This window comes from Colobus angolensis, unplaced genomic scaffold (assembly GCF_000951035.1).
Source record: "Colobus angolensis palliatus isolate OR3802 unplaced genomic scaffold, Cang.pa_1.0 Scaffold493, whole genome shotgun sequence".
NCBI classification, from domain to species: Eukaryota; Metazoa; Chordata; class Mammalia; order Primates; family Cercopithecidae; genus Colobus; species Colobus angolensis.
The window spans coordinates 2,231,259-2,253,423 of record NW_012118410.1 but is presented as its reverse complement, the minus strand read 5'-3'; the positions used below and the strand labels follow the sequence as shown (position 1 = coordinate 2,253,423).

Below are 22,165 nucleotides of genomic sequence, written 5' to 3'. Positions count from 1 at the left end.
CATGCATCTTCTTTCGTAGAGGAGTGTATCTCACATTAAAGAGAATGACCCATCTTTTGAGATAATTATTTATCTTTTTAAAAAGAAAAATGTAAATCTCTAAAAATCTGTGTTGATTTTGAAGTGTGTGTATTAAGGATAATGTTTATTCCCAATATAAACTTTGGTTACTCTTATATGCTATAGAACCATTTATATATTATTTAGTTCTGATTTAAATTCATCAACAATATCCAGGTCTACTTACCAATTCTAAACAGCTCTATAGTAATAGTCTTGCTAAATATTTATATTGTCTTCCCCATGCTATTTTTCAAATTATCTTAGAGTTTCAAGTATCATACCAGAATTGAGAAAACTAGGTAACCCTCTTTGGCTCCATTACTTAATTCCTCCTAAAATATGAAGTACTTCAATTTAAATGTCCTGCACATTGAGAAACATAACAGGCAAAATAAGTAGACTGTGTGTGTGATTAAATTCTAAATAATGTTATTTTATTGTTAATTCAAGAACCTATGTGACTTTAACTTCCAAGGTAAAAATAAATTTGCCTAAGTTAAAAAAAAAAAATATATATGGCACATATACACCATGGAATACTATGCAGCCATAAAAAAGGATGAGTTTGTGTCCTTTGTAGGTATATGGATGCGGCTGGTAACCATCATTCTCAGCAAACTATCACAAGAACAGAAAACCAAACACCGCATATTCTCACTCATAGGTGGGAACTGAACAATGAGATCACTTGGACTCGGGAAGGGGAACATCACACACTGGGGCCTATCGTGTGGAGGGGGGCAGGGGGAGGGATTGCATTGGGGAGTTATACCTGATATAAATGATGAATTGATGGGTGCTGACGAGTTGATGTTCTCACTCATAGGTGGGAACTGAACAATGAGATCACTTGGACTCGGGAAGGGGAACATCACACACTGGGGCCTATCATGGGGAGGGGGGCAGGGGGAGGGATTGCATTGGGAGTTATACCTGATGTAAATGACGAGGTGATGGGTGCTGACCTGTTGATGGGTGCAGCACACCAACATGGCACAAGTATACATATGTAACACACCTGCACATTATGCACAGGTACCCTAGAACTTACAGTACAATAACAATAAAAAAAAAGAAAATTTTAAAGAAATGAGATCAAGCTTCTGAAGCCCTGCTTTTAAGAATTATAACAGGAGATGAAACATGACTTTACCAGTATGATCCTGAAGACAAAGTACAAGCAAAGCAATGGCTACTGAGAAGTGAAAGTGGCCCAATCAAACCACAAATTGATGGTCAAGAGAAGATATCATGACAGCAGTTTTGGAGATTCTCAAGGCATTTTTCCTATTGATTTTCTGGAAAGTAAAAAAAAAAAAAAAAAGATAGCATCTGCTTATTATGAGTGTTTTGAGAACGCTAGCCAAAGCTTTAGCAGAAAAATGCCTGGAAAAGCCTCACCAGAGAGTTTTTCTCCACCATGACTATGTTCCTACTCATTCATCCCATCTAACAAGGGCAATTTTGTGAAAGTTTCTATGTGGAATCATTACGCATCCACTTTACTGTCCTGATTTGGCTTGGCTCTTTCTGACTTCTTTTTGTTTCCTAATCTTAACAAATCTATAAAGGGCACCAATTTTTCTTCAGTTAGTAACATAAAAACAAAAAAGATTGCATTGATATGGTTTAATTTCTAAAACCCTCAGTTCTTAAGGGATAGACTAATAGCTGGTATCATCACTTAAAAAGTGTCTTGACTATGATGGAAGTTACATTGAGAAATAAAGTTTATGTTTTTATTTTTATCTTTTAATTCCATTTTCCACAAATTTTTTAAAGCCCCCTTCTTGTAGAAGATGTGTTAGTACATCTTTTCCTGAGTCTGAGATTTCTTTACCTGTTACAATGAAGTAAAGCACTATACAAAACCAATGCATGCATTTCACACTAAAAGCTTCAGTGTCTTGTCCAAGTTAGGTACATTGACTGTCTATTTTGCAGTTTCCTATTGCCCATCTAAGGATTACCTGGAACAACACCATCTGAGGAGATATTTTAAAAACCTGGACTATTTCAACACAGCAATGAAAAGACAAATAAGCCCACTGAAAATGGGCAGAGGATTTGAATAGACATTTCTCCAAAGAAGATACATACACATCTGTGTGTATAGAAGATACGTATGTGTTATACACCATGGAATACTATGCAGTCATAAAAAGGATGAGTTCATGTCCTTTGTAGGGACATGGATGAAGCTGGAAACCATCATTCTCAGCAAACTATCGCAGGAACAAAAAAAAAAACATCGCATGTTCTCACTCATGGGTGGGAGTTAAACAATGAGAACACTTGGACACCAGAAGGGGAGCATCACACACTGGGGCCTGTCATGGGGTGGGGGGAGCGGGAAGGAATGGCACTGGGAGATATACCTAATGTAGATGACGAGTTGATGGGTGCAGCACAACAACATGGCACATGTAACAAACCTGCATGTTGTGCACATGTACCCTATAACTTAAAAGTATAATAAAAAAATGAAAAAGAAAAAGAAAATAACACACACACACAAAAAAAGAAAGAAAAAAGAAGAAGAAGATACATACGTGTGTATCTTCCATATTGACATACGGCCAATAAGTACCTGAAAAGATACTCAACATCATTAGTCATTAGAGAAATCAAAACCACAATAAGACCCCATTTCACACCTTCTACAATGGCTAAAATTAAAAATACATACAATAACAAGAATGTGGAAAAACTAAAACTCTCATACACTGCTGGTGAGCAGAAAATAGTGCAGTCACCTTGGAAAACAGTTAGGAACTTCCTCAAAAAGTTAAACATAGAGTTGCCATATGATCTAGCAGTTCCACTTCTGGGTACATACTCAATACAAGTAAAAACATATGGTCACACAAAAACTTATATGCAAATGTTCACAGCACCACTATTTTAAAAGTGAAAATGGCTTTTACCTCCATCAACTGGTGAGTGAATAAAGAAAATGCGACACACCCATACAATGGAATATTACTCAGTAATAAGGGTTAATGAAGAACTGAGACATGCTACAACACGTACAAACCTCCAAAACATTAACATCAGTAAAAGGAGCCAGCTACAAAGGGCCACATATTATATGACTCCATTTCTATGAAATATCAAGAACAGGCAAAGCTCTAGAGACAGAAAGTACATTAGCCTGAGGATAGGGGAGGGAGGAATAAAAATTGGTAATGAGTATGGAGTTTCTTTTTGGAACAGCAAAAATGTCATAAGAATAAGTGTTGATAGTTACATAACATTTTGTGAATGTAGAGTTGTCTCTCAGTTCCCGTGAGTGATTGGTCCCAGGACTGCCGGCAGATACCAAAATCTGCAGATGCTTAAGTCCCAGATATAAAATGGCATAGTATTTGCATATCAACTACACATAACCTCCTGTATGCAGTAAGCCCTCAGTTAACATGGTAGATAGGTTCTCGGAAACTGTGACTTTAAGTGTAATGATGCATAATAAACCAATTTTACTATAGCAAAGTGATATTTAAATAAGAGTGAAATTTCTATGGCATATTTCTGGTCATAAAAACATCACCAAACTTCTCAATAAATACCCCAAACACTTCTCATATTAAACACTGAAATAAATGTGAACTATACACATATTTAAGAAAGATGAATAAAGACAAGTGCATTAGTCCACTGTCACAATGCTGACAGACATACCTGGGACGAGCAATTTACAAAAGAAAGAGGTTTAATTGGCCTTACAGTTCCATGTGGCTGGGGAAGCCTCACAATCATGGCAGAAGGCAAGTAGGGGCAAGTCACAGCTTACATGGATAAGAGCAGGCAAAGAGAAAGAGAGCTTGTGCAGGGAAACTCTACCTTCTAAAGTCATCAGATCTCATGAGACTTACTCACTATCATGAGAACAGCATGAGAAAGACCTGCCCTCATGATTCAATTACCTCTCACTGGGTCCCTCCCATAACATGTGGGAATTCAAGATGAGATTTGGGTGGGGACACAGCCAAACCATATCAACAAGTAAGAAAATTATTTAACCAATTAGTGGTGAGTCAGCGAGTGACTGCTGTTAACAGGGGTGGTGATGGGTTACATCGAGGAACAAATGTTTGCAAAGCGAAAAATCAGCACCTCCTGCCACCACTCAGTTCCAAAACGATCACAAACAGGGAGGCTCACTGAGCACTTTGGTAGCATATTATTTGCTGTCAAGCATTTGTATGATTACCGTATACTTTACAGATTTTTGCTTGACAATAATTTGCATTCATTTCTTCATTCATTTACCAACCCAATTATTCCAGTTCAGGATCAAGAGTGGCCAGATTTCATCCCTGCAGGTGCTAGACAGGCACCCACCCTAGACAGGACACCCTCCTATGGCAAGGCACTCATACACACCTACACTCACTCTGACTGGGATCATACAGACATGCCAAAGAACCACACAGGGACAGCTTTAAGATGTGGGAGGAAAACAAAGGACATGGAGAGAACCCACACAGACACAGGTAGAATGTGCAGACTCCGCAGACAGGGGCCCTGGCAGGAAATGATCTTTTTCTCATTAACATTGTAATGAAAAAACATTCAATGAAAGATGTTATTTGAGGATATGTTGTACTTTAAATCAGGGGTCCCAACCTATGGCCAACTTCCTCCCTTAGAAACCAGGTTGCACAGCAGGAGGTAAGCGGGCAAGTGAGTGAGCAAAGCTTCATCTGTATTTACAGCTGCTCCCCATCACTCACATTATGGACTGAACTCTGTGTCCTGTCAGACCAGCGGCACAGTATATTCTCATAGGAGCGCAAACCCTATTGTGAACTGCACTTGGGAGACATCTAGGTTGCGGGCTCCTTATGAGAAGCTAATGCCTGCTGATCTGTCACTGTCTTCTCTAATCCATAGATGGGACCATCTAATTGCAGGAAAACAAGCTCAGGGCATCCACTGATTCTACATTATGGTGAGTTGTAAAATTATTTCACTACATATTACAATGGAATAATAATAGAAATAAAGCGCACAATAAATATAATGTGCTCGAATCATCCCACAAACATCCCCACCTCCCTAGTCCATGGAAAAACTATCTTCCACAAAACTGGTCCCTGGTGCCAGAAAGGTTACGGACTGCTGCTTTAAATCATCTCTAGGTTACTTATACTATTAAATACCTAATACAATGCCGGCACATCACTCCACTTGTGTAGAATCAACATAATACTTGGCAGACGGCAAATTCAAGTTTTCCTTTTTAGAATTTTGTAGAATTTTTTCCTGAATATTTTCAATCCAAGATTGGTTGAATCCACAGATGCAGAATCCATAGGGACAGAAGGCTGAGTGTCCTAAAAACCACTGAACTGTACACTTTAAACGGATGAATTCTATGGTATGTGAATTACATCTCAGCAAACTGTTATAAAAAATATGAATTCCCAGGATCCACCCATGAGGATTCTGCAGGTCTGTGATTTAAAAAGCTCCCAAGGTGATCCTAATGCATTCCAGGACAGGGCATCACTGGTGTGCCTAGAAAATTCACTAGAAAGTTGTCTGATGTTTTATGTTTGACAGAAAAGAAAAAATATCAGTAGAGACCGCTGGAGGTAACCCATGCAGCAAGAGATGCGATCCCTGCTCGCGTCCTCCAGGCCTCAAGAAAGAAGCCCCTACCCCTGCCCCAGAGTGGCCGCCCCACAGCCTCCTGCAGCCACCATTCCCACCCTCCTCACAGCTGTGGCAGTCTTCTCACTCAGGATTCCTTCACCCCAAAATGCGTTCATGCAGCTCACCCCACACCACCACACACCCAGGGAACCCCACCACAAAAAGCTTAAACATCTTTGAAACCCTCCAACTTTGGCTCTTTCCTTGTCATTTTAATAAAATCAGCCTTTCTCCTGTCTCCCTCACATGGAGGATAAAGCCTGGGCACCCATTTCTTCTTGGATTCAGATCAGATTTTTTAAAACAGTTTTGTTGTATTTATTCCCATAATTGCAATACAAAAATAAATGAGAGAATATCCTATTTTTCATTAAATACCAAGTTTAAAATACTATCCCTACTATAAAGCTTTCCCAATCCCTTTCTCCCTCCTGAATTCCCACCCAGATGAACTTCTTCCACAACACTGCATACAGGTTTCAGACTTCTGCTTTGGTCCTTACTTGACAATAAGCATTTTTTCCCCTCAACTAAAAATATCTCTTAACCTCAAGGGCTGTAAATTTTTCATCTTGTTATCCCAGTACCTATCAGAATTCCAGGTGTATAACAGCTTCCAAGTTCTTAAATGAGTAGAATAAGTGAATAAAATACTGATTCTGATTTGTTAGGGTTTTAGTTTTCCTAATTGAAGGGGCAAAATTAATAGAGATCTCTTCTCAGTGTTAATACCAAAATAACAATTTAAACAATACTAAAACTTGAGGTTTAATAGAGTTAACACATTTTTGAATTACCAGAATACCTAGAAGAGCTTTTAGTGTTTTTTTATGTTTCATTTGGATCGTATCTCTCAACATTTCTCATCTCTAATTAGATTGATTCCCTAATGGATTCTAAGTACACCCCTCTGAGAGATAACAAAACTTCTTCAACCACAATCAAAAGACAACATTTTCAAGCTAAAATTTCAGAAAGACTGAAGTCTGTGCAAAAAAAGCATACATAGCTCTGGAGTAAAGAACTTATTTTTAAATAAGTATTTCTTTTATGGGATACTTCTTCATTGTAGAGAAAACATGAGACATTGCCAAAACTAAGAAACACAAACCAATGACAAAATATTGTCAATATTTTTGTATAAAATAGTTTTACTTCCATTTACAAGCAATACCCACATACATTAAGTAAATTCTTCCTCATACTTATTCTGAACTAGTAAATGTTAAAGTAATACTTTAAACTAATGTCTTTTTGTACAACACTCAGAATTATTTTTACCTCAGAAGTCCATGGATGAAATTCAGGATAGCTCTAAATTGAAGATGATGGAACTAACAGTGTGACCCCCAAATATTGTTTTCCATGTGTGGGGTTCCAGATTATTCCAGTTATGGAATTGTGCCAAATACTGATTGTCATATTCATCAAACAATAGAGATGGTAATATTTTGGTATTTTATGGCAAAAGGCATGAATGTAAATGTTATGCTAACTTCTTCTAAACATACACAGTTCATAAAATCTACAAATATAATGTTGAGAGATGTTGGTAATAGATCAAACCATGATAAAATTTCTCTTTGCTCACAGAAACAGTATTGAGCCTTTTATGACTAAGATTTAAAAGACAATAATTTTATAACAACCTGACCAGACACAGTGGCTCACACCTGTAATCTCATTACTTTGGGTTGCCTAGACAGGTGGATCACTTGTGTTTCAGGAGTTCGAGACCAGCCTGGGCAACATGGAGAAACCCCATTTCTACTAAAAGATACAAAAATTAGCTGGCCATGGTGAAATAATGCCTGTGGTTTCAGCTACTCGGGAGGCTGACGTGGGAGGATGGCTTGAGCCTGGGAGGCAAAGGCTGCAGTGAGCCAAGATCATGCCACTGTACTCGAGTCTGGGTGACAGAGCCAGACCTTGTCAAATAAAAAAGAGTAAAAATCATTCCCTTAATTCTCTCAAGTTTTAGTTAGCTAAAATTCAGGATAAAATGCTACATTCATGTGGCATTACAATTTCCCATTTAAAAACATAAAGATCACGGAATTGAAACTGTTGGGCTTCTCACTCCTGTACGTACTGGCTGCACTACAGGCCTGAGCTATCTGGACTTTGCCCAGGATGCCAGCATCAGAGCAAAAAACTTAGAAGATATTCCAGATAATGAAACTCAAACTGGTGATGGGGTTGGAAAAATAAAACATTTTAATGAGCTTACTGGAACAGAAGTCCTAGGACCAACAATGATACTAAAACTTCTCACACCTGGTGGAGGTCCAGACAGTCAATCTTGACCTGTCAACCTTATTCTAGCTCTTTCAGAAAAAGATACAATCTCCTAAGACAACTCTTATCTCATTGAACTATCTGTTTACTGGCTTTCTGCAAGCACAATTCATTCTCACAACTCAAACACATGAGCATTCACTCTCATTCATTCACAACTCATTGTCACATCTCAGACACATTCACTCTCACATCTCAAACACATAAGCATTATTTTTACACAAATAAAAAATCCCCATCAGATGCCTATTATTTCTCTAGACATCATAAAATATGGTATACTGGTTTAAGCTTATACTTTATCCAAACTATTATTTTGTTTCTGGTAGGTCACCAAAGAACACTTCATAACATTGTAATTGCTTTACTACCTTTTTGGGGGGGAAAGTTCATAACTTTTGTCTCTTCTCACCTGTGAGCATGTAACAGTACTTTCTTTCATTTGCCCTAATATTAGAACCTCCATTCTGCTTCTACAGAACATGAACAAATCATCTAAAAGTAGCAAGTAATATCATTTCAGCTCTCATTAACCCTGGCAAATGATGGAAGACCAGTTACAGGGGGACACAGAATGAGAAACAGTAGCAATTTTTATACCTGGATTATTTTAGTCTGGCACAATTTTATTTTGGATTTGTAGAAAACTGGGGTTTGATCCAAGAGTAAGGGAAAAGACTTTTCATTTGGATTTGAACGTATTTCTTGATAATATTCTCAAAAACTCTGAATCATTTTGGCTGAAACAACACATTAAATGAATATTCTTTTGAAAAAGAAGGATAGGGGAATTAAGAGAAATGTCAAGGAAAAGGACCAGTTGGAATAAACAGAGTCTCTACTCACCTCCCAGTTTTGTTGGCATTTTCTCTCAATTCTCTTCTCACTGATAACACAAAGATACCGCACATCCTACACAAACACAAAGAACTTCTCCCTATTAAGTTCTAGAACTCAGAGTTTATATATGGGATATTAAAATTTACTTGCCAAATTTCCATGCCCTGCCTAGTAGAGGTGATGTGGTATGGAAGGGAATACTAAATCATAACACCTGAAATATTAAGAATAATTTGGTGAATGAAATATTAGAAAAGATTTATTCTCTTATGGGTTGAGTTGTGTCCCCCAAAATTCATATAAAAGTCTGAACTCCTAGATCCCCATAATGTGATCTTATTTGAAGATAGGGTGTTTACAGTGGTAATAAATTTAAAATTAGGTCATTAGGAGTGGCCCCTATCCAATATGATTAGTGCCTTTTTAAGAAGAAATTTGGGCACAGAGACACGAAGAGAGAAGATGGTGTTAAGATGCAGGGAGAAGATAGCCATCTATAAACCAAAGAAAGAAGCCTGGAACAGATAATTCCCTCACAGCTTTCATAAGAAACCAACTCTGATAGCACCTACATTTTGGGCCTTTAGGCCCCAGATGTGTGGAACAATACATTTCTGTTAAACCTGTTTAATCTTCTTAAATTATAATAGATTTAAGGATTCAAAATTTTTTATGTCAAATATGCTCTAACATAAACATTGTACCACAAAAGGTGATATGAAATGAAGGGAAATTACAGTTTGTGCAGGACAAATGAAAGAGTGGAGCAAAAAACTAGTGACAATTTGAAGGCTGAATTTATGGCCATTAAAATCTAAGAATATAAAATCTGATCCAGAGTATCATTGAGTGGGGACATGCCAATCTAATGGCACATTATAATTAGAGTTAAGGATTTTCATCATGAAGGAAGAGAGTGCCAAAATAAATAATCTAATTTCACAAGAAAGATATAGTTTAGACTATATACATATACATACATACAGAACACAAAAATACACAAATATACAAAAAATTAGAAATACATTAAATAACAAAATCAAGACTTATTTTGCAAAAAATTTAGGAATATGTTGGACAAATATCTGCCTGCAAAATTTTTAAAAATCAGTAGAGATTTCTGTTCCTGCCTACAAAAAGAACAACTAGAAAAATGGCAAACTTCATGAAATAATTGTTTTTGAATGTTGAATAAAAGGCAGTACAGGACTATAATCCCTAAGAGAAGAAAACTAACAAGATGAATGATACAAATCCATGGATTTCTGACTTCAAGGCATTTCCAAACCATGACATAGGGATGGGGAGCCTTCTTTCACATTTGGGGAGAACAAAGTGAGAGTTAAATACCAGAGATGAGAAAGCTATACAGACAAAGAGGTCCATAAAACTGCATGAAAGTTTCCTAGATTCTTTGGCTGCATGTTAATTGTGGATGCAAAAGGTAAACTTTGGCAGAGTCATACAAAGAACAAATGGCAAGAAAAGAAAAATTTCTGAAAATTGTAAGCCAGACAACTTGCAGAGCTTACACAGAACTGGGAAAAATTTTAGTCTCCACCAGACAGAGTGAGGAAATCTTGGGGCACTGAGTACATGAGGCATTCAGTAAAGAACCCAGAGTTCATTGCTTAATAACGGGGCTGCACTAACCCTCCTAGAGACCTGCCCTTGTAGACCTTCAAGAGGAACCTCACATAGAACAAGTTAATCCACAAGTAACTTAACTGTCAGAAACTAATCCAAACTCTATGAAACAATGTAAATTACAACAGCGAGCATGCAAACAAAAATCAGTAGATACAAAAGTTAATTTATTTCCTAGATATCAGCAAAGAACTGAAATTTAATTGTTTAAGAAAAACTAAATATACTATTTAAAACAGCACACCAAAAACCCTTATGTATAAATCTAACAAAACTGGAGACATATTCTATGTTCATAAGTTGGAAAACTCAATATTGTTAAGATGTCAGTTCTTCTGAACTCGATCTATAGCTTCAACACAAAATCACAGCAAGCTATTTTGTACAAGTCAACAACTGATTCTAAAAAGTATTTGGAAAAGCAAATGACCAACAAGAGCCAACACAATTTTGAAGAACAAGAACAAACTTAGAAGATTCACATTACACTATTTCAAAATTAGTATAAAGCTACAGTAATGAACAGAGTGTGATACTGGCTTCAAAAAAAGCAGACATATAGAACTGAATGGAGAGCACAGAAATAGACATATGCAAATAAAGTCAGGTGGTTTCTAACAAAGACAATTTAAAAAACAATGGACAGTATTTTCAACAAATTGTCCTGGAACAAGTGGATGTCCATATGGGGAGCAAAAAGAACCTAGCTACAGACCTTATATAAAACATAAAAAATTACAGAAAATGGCTTATAAATATATACATATGTAAAAACTTCCAAAAATAACATAGGAGAAAAACTAGATGAACTTTGATTTGGAGAAGAGTTTTTTAATTCAATACCAAAAGCATAATCATGAAAGAAAAAAAATTGTTGGATTTTATTAATAGTTTTGTTTTGCAACAGACACTGCTACAATAATAAAAAATAAGTCACACACTGAGAGAAAATATTTGCAAACCACTCATCTCTCAAAGACTTGTATCCAACATATACACAAAATTCTTAAAAATCATGATTTAAAAAAATTTAAAAATTAAAATAAGATATGAACAGACACCCAAAGAATATATACAGATGGCAAATAAGTATATAAAACAATGCTCAATATCATTTATTACAGAATTGCACATTTAAACAATGAGATACCACTATGCACCTATTAGAGTTGTTAAAATCCAAAACACTAACAACACCAATGCTGATGAAAATGTGGAACAGGAACTCTCATTCTACGCCAGTGGAAATGAAAAATACTAGGCCACTGTAAAAGATGGTTTGGCAGTTTCTTACAATGCTGAAGAGTCTTATCGTATGATCCAGCAAACTCATTCCTAGATATCTACCCACTGATATAAAAATCATACCTATACAAAAATCTGCACACCAATGTTTATTCATAATCACCCAAACCTGGACACAATCAAGATGTCTTTCAATAGGCAAATAAACAAAATGTGGAACATCCATATAATGGAATATCATTCAGCAATAAAAAGAAATTACAGCTACAGGAAAAAAACATAGATAGATATTAAATATATTGTTAAATGACAGAAGCCAGTCTGAAAAGGCTACATACTGTATGATTCTCATTACTTGACATTGTGGAAAGGCAAAACTATGGAGATGGTAAACAGATCAGTGGTTGCCAAGGGTTTGAGCAGTAAGGAGGGTTGAATAGACAAAAGACAGAGGAGTTTCTATGGAAGTGAAACTAGTCTAAATGAGACTATCATAATGAATACATGACACTGTGTATTTATCAAAATCCACAGAACTTTTTTTTTTTTTTTATACTTCAAGTTCTAGGGTACATGTGCATAACGTGCAGGTTTGTTACATATGTATACTTGTGCCATGTTGGTGTGCTGCACCCATCAACTCGTCAGCAGCCATCAATTCGTCATTTATATCAGGTATAACTCCCAATGCAATCCCTCCCCCCTCCCCCCTCCTCATTATAGGCCCCGGTGTGTGATGTTCCCCTTCCCGAGTCCAAGTGATCTCATTGTTCAGTTCCTACCTATGAGTGAGAGCACGCGGTGTTTGGTTTTCTGTTCTTGTGACAGTTTGCTAAGAATGATGGTTTCCAGCTGCATCCATGTCCCTACAAAGGATGCAAACTCATCCTTTTTTATGGCTGCATAGTATTCCATGGTGTATATGTGCCACATTTTCTTAATCCAGTCTGTCTATTTCCCATATATATAATTAATATAAACACATATTTCTTTGTTTTGCCAGCTAAGAAGGCCTACAAACAATAATATCCCAGAAGGAAGAGGCACACTCACTGCCCGATCTTGATTTCTAATACCATTCTACAATAAAATCAAACAGAGCTCCCTGGATAAATGTCCAATTTTAGCGTGGAGGAAGGAAATATAAAAGATGATCTCAGAGCACCTTGTAGTGCCAGAAAATAAGGAAGTACTCAAAAACAAAGAAACCAAAAATCACACACACAAAGACAGGGGGATGTCAAAGAGACACAGAAAAGAAGCCACCAAAAGAGTTCTCAATGGCCATACCTGAAATAAACTGAACGAGAAAATAAAGTAGTAAGATATTTAAACCAAAGTATAAAGTAATATCTGTGAATTTATATATATAAAAATAATTGAATAGGTAAATAAATGAGGGAGAAGAGACAAATCCTCCATACAAATACATTCCAGATAATTAATGTAGATATTCTGCCCTCAAGCTGGTAGAACATAACTTCTCACTTTTTAAATGTGAGCACTGCACAGTGACTTCTTCTGAAAGACTACAGTATGGAAATATGGGGAAAACACAACTTTTACAGCAGAGAAAACTAACAAATACAACTTCGACTACATGATCAAGGTCATCACAAACGGTACTAAGTCATGTTAATAGTATAGATCCTTGATATGATGTAATAAGGAAGGCACTTTACTTCGATGGTCTTCCCAAAAACCCATAATCCAAGTCTAATGACAAGAAAAAACACCAGAAAAATCCCAATTGAGAAACTTTCTGCAAAATACCTGATGAACACTATTCAAAACTGTCAAGGTCATTGCAGAAATACATAAAGTCTGAGAAACTATCACAGTCATAAATAATAAATGTAATATGGTCATATAGTTAAGGTCTTGGAAGAGAAAAAGTATGTTAAGTAAAAAATAATGAAATATGAATGAAATTTGGATCCTAGTTAAAAATCATGTATCAACATTGGTCCTTAATTCTCACAAGTGTCATACTAATATAAAATATTAACAATAGAGGAAACTGGTAAGGAGTATATGAGAACTCTCTATACTGTCTTTGCAACTTTTCTGTAAATCTAAAATTATTCTAAACAGTTTATTCTTAAAAATATATGTAATATAATTTATCATACCTTAAAATAATCCATAAATAAAGTTCAGCTATGGTTACTCAAAAAAGGCATGGAAAGAAGTAGTCAAATACGATCAATAACTGTTAGAAAAATTAGTCAATAGAAACCACACTCAAATATGACATAGATAAGGAAACGAGAAAATAAAGACTGACTATATCTTCAACTTCGTCACGAATTTAAAGAGAAACATAAGCTGAATGAGAACAAAAGAAAAGGATGCACAAGAATACTGAATGGAACTTCTAGAGACGAGAAATACAGTATCTGAAAATAAAATTTCACTGGATGGGATTACAACAGATTAGACCTAGAGGAAAGCCTCAATCTTCTTATTTACATAACAGAGAAATGAGTATCTGCCTTGCAGTGTTGTTATAAGGACAAAGGGTAATTTAATTGAAAGCACCTAAGAAGTAATTAGCCCATGGTTTAAAAAAAAACAAAACCCTCCATCTCTTTCTGTTCTGTGCTCTATTCATCCAACCAATATTTACTGCGCAGCTACTATGTATTAACTACAATTGCAAGATATAAAAGAATGAATAAAATACACATAGTCCCTACACTCATAGAGCTCACAATCTGGTAGAAGATAGAAACCAAAAAATACACAAATAAATGTTGTACATGGTATCTTTTGTTTTAACTGTAGCATGCATTGTTAGCTGCCTACCTAAAATCTACTCTCCTCATTCTTCTTGGTAATCTGTACCCTAGTTTTCTTCAGGAAAGGAATATGCTGACCTAAATAAAGCACTTTCCCAGAGATACGGTTTGGATTTTTGTCCCCACCCAAATCTCATGTCTGAATAGTAATCCCCAATGTTGAAGGAGGGGTCTGGTGAGAGATGATTGAATCACGGGGGCGGACTTCCTCCTTGCTGTTCTTGTGAAAGTGCGTTCTCATGAGATCTGGTTGCTTAAAAGCATGTAGCACTTCCCCTTCTCTCTCTTCCTCCTGCTCCAGCCATGTAGGACATGCCTCCTTCCCCTTTGCCTTCTGCGATGTTTGTAAGTTTCCCGGGGGCCTCCCAAGCCATGCTTCCTGTACAGCCTGGAAAACCATGAGCCAATTAAACTTCTTTTCTTTATAAATCACTCAGTCTTAGGTCATTCTTTATAGTAATGCAAGAACTAATACAGAAAATTGGTTCTGGGAAGAGGTGCATTGCTATAAAGATACCCAAAAATGTGGAAGCAGCTTTGGAAGTGGGTGTTGGGCAGAGGTGGGGATAGTCTGGAGGACTCAGAGGAAGACAGGAAGATGAAGGAAAGTTTGGAACTTCCTGGAGACTTGTTGAATGCTTGTGACCAAAATGCTGATACTGATAGGGACAGTGAAGTCCAGGCAGAGGTGGTCTCAGACGGAGATGAAGAACTTACTGGGAACTAGAGTAGCCACTCATGTTGTACACTTTAGCAGAGAGACTGGCAGCATTGTGCCGCTGCTCTAGAGATCTGTGGAAATCTGAACTTGAGAAAGATGATTTAGAGTATCTGGTGGAAGAAATTTCTAAGCAGCAAAGCACTCAAGATGTGGTCTGGCTGCTTCTAACAGCATACACTCATATTTATGAGCAAAGAGATCATCTGAAACTGGAACGTACACTTAAAAGGGAAGCAGAGCACAAAAGCTTGGAAAATTTGCAGCCTTGCCATGAGGCAGAAAAGAAAAACCCATTTTCGGGGAGGAATTCAAGCCGGCTGTAGAAATTTGCAAAAGTAAAGAGGAGCTGTATATTAATAGCTAAGACAATGTAGAAAAGGCCTGGAAGGCATTTCAGAGACCTCCATAGCAGCCCCTCTCACCACAAGCCTGGAGGCCTAGGAGGAAAAAATAGTTTCATAGGCCCAGGGCCCCACTACCCTGTACAACCTCAGGACACTGCTCCCTGAATGCCAGCTTCTCCACCTCTAGCCTTGGCTAAAATGGTCCCAGATATGTCTCACTCCACTGCTCCAGAGGATGCAAGCCATAATCCTTGGAGGCTTCCATGTGATGTTAAGCCAGCTGGTGCACAGAGGACAAGAGTTGAGGCTTTGGAGCCTCCACCTAGATTTCAGAGGATATATGGAAACACCTAGATATCCAGGCAGAAGTCTGCTGCAGTGGCACAGCCCTCAGGGAGAATGTCTACTAAGGCAGCACAGAGGGGAAATGTTGAGTTGGAGTCCCCAGAGTTCCCACTGGGCACTGCCTACTGAAGCTATGAAAAGAAAGCCACTGTCCTCTAGACACCACAATAGTAGATTCACCAACAGCTTGTACCGTGGACCTGGAAAAGCCAGAGGCACTCAATACCAGCCCATGAAAGCAGCCATGGGGGCTGTACCCTGCAGAGCCACAGGGGTAGAGATGCCCATGGCCTTAAAAGTCCACCCCTCACATCAATGTTACCTGGGTGTGAGACATGAAGTCAAAGGAAATTATTTTGGAACTTTAAGATTTTACAGCTGCTCTGCTGGGTTTTGGACTTGTATGCAGCCTGTAACCCCTTTGTTTTCACTAATGTCTCCCTTTTGGAATGGGAGTATTTTGCCAATGTCTGTACCCCCATGGTATCTTGGAAGTAATTAAGTGGTTTTGATTTTACAGGCTCCTAACAAAAATGGACTTGCCTTGTCTCAGATGAGACTTTGGACTGTGAACTTCTGAGTTAATGCTGAAATAAGGTGAGACTTTGGGGGACTGTTGAGAAGAAAAGATTGTATTTTGCAATGTGAGAAGGATATGAGATATGGGAGAGGCCAGAGGCGGAATGATATGGTTTAGATTTGTGTCCCTGCCCAAATCTCACGTCTGAATTATAATTCCAACAGGAGGAAGGGCCTGGTGGAAGGTGATTAAATCATGACAGTGGAATTCCCCCTTGTTATTCTCATGGTAGTGAGCAGGTTCTCATGGGATCTAGCTGTTTAAGTGTGTAGCACTTCCCTCTTTCTCTCTTCTTCCTCCTCCAGCCATGCAGATGGTCCCAGCTTCCCCTTCATCTTCTGCCATACTTGTTAGTTTCCTGAGGCCTCCCTAGCCATGCTTCCTGTACAGCCCGCAAAACCATGAGCCAATTAAACCTCTTTTCATTATAAATTACCCAATCTCAGGTACTTCTTTATAGCAATGCAAGAACTGACTAATACACTCAGTCTCTTCTGCAGCAGAGGCAGTCAAACACAGCAGTTCTGGCCGATTCTAAACATAAAACAAAGTGGGAGTGTGGAGGTATTCTGGTAAAGTTTTTGCTTCCTAGATTATAGGCAATACCCATGGATGACTCTTCCACTCTTCCTTCTTCTCCCTTATTCCACTAAATGCACATGAGCTGAACAGAGCTGCAGCAGCCATCTTGTTGCCTTAAGGAAAAAGCCAAGAGAATATAGTGTGACACTGTATGTGACATCCAATTTAGGCATGTAATCCTGAGCTTCTTGTGAGAAAGCCTAGCTTGACAGAGTCAATTATCTTGAGAAACTAAAGCCAAGCCCTGAGAAAAGCAAATCTGAGAATGAGAGAGTGAGAGGTAGAAAGCAAGTGAGGAGAGACAGGTTGTACTCCATGCTTCTTTCAGTTTGGTTAAATGAATTTATTTTTTTTAAATTATTTTTAGGCTGGTTCACATTCAGTTACTATTACTTGCAATCAAAAAGTCCAATCCAGCATAGTCAATATGATTTTTAGACTGTAATAAGTTGTATAAGAAAAAGGAACAGATGTTATAAGAAAGAATCATAAGGTAGTTAGGGAGGCCTTTTACAAAAGCAACATGAAAGAGGAAACCTAACAAATAAACACGTGTCAGCCTGGAGAGGAGTTGAAAGAACGGTTTCCCACCTGCCTCCTTCAACCCCTTCCCATCACCAACATGAAATAAGCATGCTCTAAATACAGTAATGGAAGTGTTTCCTGGAAAGGACCCTAGTGTGGGTGTAGGAGCTGGAGATCGGGTGAAACAAGTCCTGTGATGTCTACAGACCCACCCAACAGACCTACAGGAAAAGAAAAAGGCAACTCCATTCAACAATAAAATATACTAAATTTCCCGCCTCATGATAAAGTTCTTTTTACGTTGTCAACAATAACGATCTTAAGCCTATGGCTCCTCAGCCACACACCCTTAGCGGAACTTTATCCTTCAAAAAGTCTGCCAAATTATACAGTACTCCATGAGTGTTCTCCCATTTAGAGGAGGTTTTCAGTAAACATGACAACTTCAACAGAAAACCAGCACAGCTACCCCTACTGATCAGCGTATCCTTCATTCATAAAAATGAATGGATATCCTAGGACTACCAGATATTGGAGAAAAATCAATAGAATAAAAGAACCATCAAGAAAAAAACAATTGACTACAGAGTACATGTATGTTTATAGCAGCAAAATTCACAATTGCAAAGATACGGAACCAACCTAAGTGCCCAACGACTAATGAGAACACAGGAACAGAAAACCAAATGCCGCATGTTCTCACTCATAAGCGGGAGTTGAACATTGAGAACATATGGACACAAGAGAGGTGAACATCACACACCAGGGCCTGTTGGTGGGTGGGGGTTGAGGGGAGGGAACTTAGAGGATGGGTCAATAGGTGCAGCAAACCACCACGGCACACGTATAATACTTACGTAACAAAACTGCATGCTCTGCACACGTATGCCATTTTTTAGAAGAATTTTGTTTAATGAACAACAAAAAAAAAAAAAGAGAGAGAGAGAGAAAGAAATCATAGAAAACTTCCCTGAGTTGAAGGAAACAATTTCTGGAATTTAAAGAGCCAATCAAGTGCCAAGTGATAAAACAGACTGCTAACAGGAATGGGCTTAGTTTGACATTAGAATTATCAGCCACAGATGCTAGAAATTACTGAGGCAAAGTCTTCAAGGGAAAAATATTTTAAGACCAGAATACTGTACCAAATGATCAATCAAGATCGTTTGACTGAAACACAAATAAACCCAAATAAAGACCTTTTAGGAATTTAAGGGCTCAGATATTTTCTCTCTGATTTTACTATTTCTTGAAAATTATCCAAAGAAATGATTAAGGTTTTTAAGAAAGAGGAAGACATACCATTTAAAACAGTGCAACTAATATAGGAGTTCAATTGTTTTCTTTAGTCTCAGGTTTATAGCTAAAACCTGTGAGTGTGTGTGTGTGTGTGTGGGGGCGCACGCACACACGCGTGCACACCGAAGTAAGGAAGGGAGAGGAATGTGTAAGCTATTTTTCTTATCCTCTCATATAGGAGTAACTTCCTGCATAATAAGATTATAAGAATGAACTTTCTATATAACAGAAAGTCAACAGTCAATATTTTATATAAAACTGATATATATATATCAGAAACATTATATATATATACACACACACATAACTATATCAGAGAGCCATATATTAGTGAAAATTAGAACAGGAATCCTAATTCTTCGAGGAAAAAATTTTATTTTCAAGAAATAAGCAATATGCATTCATCAAGTAGTGCAATCAAGCTAGGACATTGTGAGAGCTGGTGTAACACTTCTGTTAAAAAAATTAATAACAAATTTTTAAACAAGTTGTAGAAGAACATTACAGTTCAAATATGAAGTAAAACAAATTGTAGTACTATTTTAAGTAAAATTTGAGCATGATTTTTAGTAAGGAAAAGAGAATTTTTCCTTGCAGTTGTATAGTTTTCATGTCACAAAATTTTATTTCCTTGTTTACAAGTCTAATTGCACTACATGGTTTCCTAATAATAGTAAAAAATAATACCTAGCCCTTATTTAACATTTACCATATGTCCTCTTCTAAGTTCTTAATATATATACTATTCTACAAAATACAGTTCATTTATTAGGCAGCTTGGTCCTTTCATTGTGAGCTGAGGTGATGCGCCTCAAATCCCACACTGGTAGGTGAGACCAGGCAATCTGGCTCCAGAATCCTTGCTTTTAAACACTTGGCTACTCTGCTTCTCATAAAGCTCTCTGTTAATTTACAATGCTTAGAATCAGTCTATTTACCTTAAACAAGAAGGCACTGTAACAATCAGAAAACAGAATATAAATTACATAAAACCTGATAATGTAAAAGTCATAATAAACCAAGCTGAGGAGAGAGGAAGAAATGTGTAATATTTTTCTTACCCTCTCTTACAGGAGTAACTTCCTAGAAAGTAAACACTCAACTTTTAATACAAAACTGAAAATAATTCCTGCTTGGATGGTGAAGAAAAATATTTATCAAAAAAAACTGAAAATAACAGTAAAAAAAATCAGCAAAGAGAATGAACTTGAGCTAAATTTCTCGTATTTCATAACAGGTGTGATGGTTAATTTTATGTGCATCCAGTAGGTGTCAATATTTATTGCCTAATTTTAATTTTTAAAATTATATATAACTTATACGGTAACTATTAGAAAAACTAAAAACAAAAGTTTGTGATACCTTAAGAAATAGCAACATAAGCAAACTGCAGCATAGGGAGGACTATCAGAAAAGCTAAAGAAAAGAAGAACTAGGGAAAGGGAAGATCTTTGTTTCACACCATTTACAGTTTTATTACAATTATCAGATATTTTATTTTAAAAAATAATTCTACAATACTATGAATAATAGTAATACCCTGTAAAGAAAGGATAAACTGAAGAGGGTATCTTTCCATTCTGTCATGGTAAAATAAAAAACCAATAAATGCTACCAGACCATAAGCCTAGTGGGGAACAAAAAGATAACAAGGATAATATATAAACATATTCCACTCTAAACTTATTTACTGATTCTTTGTCTCTACATCATTACAGGCTAAATGGTCCATTCTTCTCATATAAACTTCTAAAGAGACATTCATTTCATTGACTTCAACTATTGAGTTACACCCACTCCAGTCTTCAACCTTGCACATTTCCCTTAAAGGGTCTGTCTCAATTCAGACATTGTTGGCGGGAGCCGACATTAGTTATCACCCTTTTAGGGCATAATTTAGCAGTCCTTAACGAAGTGTTAAAAAAAAATGACTGCATTTTGACCCAATAATTTCACTTCTTTGAATCCACTCTGTAGAAACACTCTCGAATGTTCAAAGATACCTGTAAAAGGAATTTCAATTAAGTCACTACTGTTTATAACAGAGGAAAACTGAAAAGAACCTAAATGCAGGTTCGTAGATGCAGAATAATTTGTTGCCATTTAAAATACATCTACATATAAAATATATATCTACACGTAGTGACAGTGAAAGATGTCCGTAACATACTGTTAGGCAAGAAAAGCAAAAATTCAGAATTATGTATTATACAGTTTTTGTAAAAAAAAAAAAGTATATGCATATACCACATACATAAATGTGTACAAGCAGTGTGCCTAAGATTGTGTGGAGGAAACACTGTAAGTTTTTACTATGCAGATTTATTTTTTATCATCATTATTATTCTACAACCAACATGTATTGGTTTAGTATTTTAAGAAATCAGGTCATGTCTCAGTTGTCATATATCTGGGATTAAGAAAGAAAAAAAAATCCAAAAAGGGAAATATTCAATGTCTTTCCATTAGTTCATTCTCAATATCTAAGAAAAAAAAAAAATCTAAGCAGCACGTTGCAGTCTAGGATTAGCGAAAACGCTACTTTCGTTGGTTGGATCGTTTTTCTTTTTAGCGAATTAGAGCAGGAAAATGAGGACACAAAACTCAACTAAAGCGGAGTTGGGCAGTTGAAGCCATCAGCGGCGCGCGGCCCAGCAGCCAAGGGACCCGCGAAGGGGGGACTCGGAGGGCGAGGGGGACTCGGAGGGCGAAGAGGGCCCCGGGAGGGAGAAGAAGGGCACTGGCCCGTGAAGCAGCTGCGGTTGGAAAGAAGCTGAAGATTGGGTGTGCGGAAATCAGGTTAGAGGGGCAGGCGACCGAGGGGACTGGAAGGCGGCCGGGAGCGCTGTACGGGTCTAGGGAACCAGTAGGAAGCCGGAGCCGCGGCTGGCAGCGACAGCGTGGCTGGCAAAGCAGGGTCAGCCCGGGGCGTCCGGCGAGTGCGCAGGGACGCGGGCAAAGAGCCCGAGACGCGCGCCGCCGGGGCCTGCCGGGCATGCCCGAGGCCTAGGCCCCGGCTGGGGGTGCGGGCCGGAGCTCCTGCTCTACGCCGGGGGCAGACGTCTGCTGGCAATACCTTCCCAGGAGAGCTCTCCTCCCGGATCCCGCTTCAGGAACTTGTACCAGAACGTGTCCACGCGGTCCGGCTCCGCCCCGTCCTGCGCCGCCTTCTCGGCCGCCAGCTCCACCTCCCCGAGCCACAGGCCCGGCTCCT

The 22,165-nt window shown here is 37.8% G+C and overlaps 1 protein-coding gene across 1 annotated transcript in view; it reads right to left on the bottom strand.

The window, feature by feature from the left end:
• EPM2A (epilepsy, progressive myoclonus type 2A, Lafora disease (laforin)) overlaps positions 1-22,165 on the bottom strand; it is a 77,159-nt gene that overhangs the window by 53,142 nt on the left and 1,852 nt on the right. Inside the window, exon 3 of the mRNA XM_011959449.1 lies at positions 22,028-22,163. Within this exon, the coding sequence (XP_011814839.1) occupies positions 22,028-22,163 (136 nt within the window). The remainder of the gene's footprint in view (positions 1-22,027; positions 22,164-22,165) is intronic.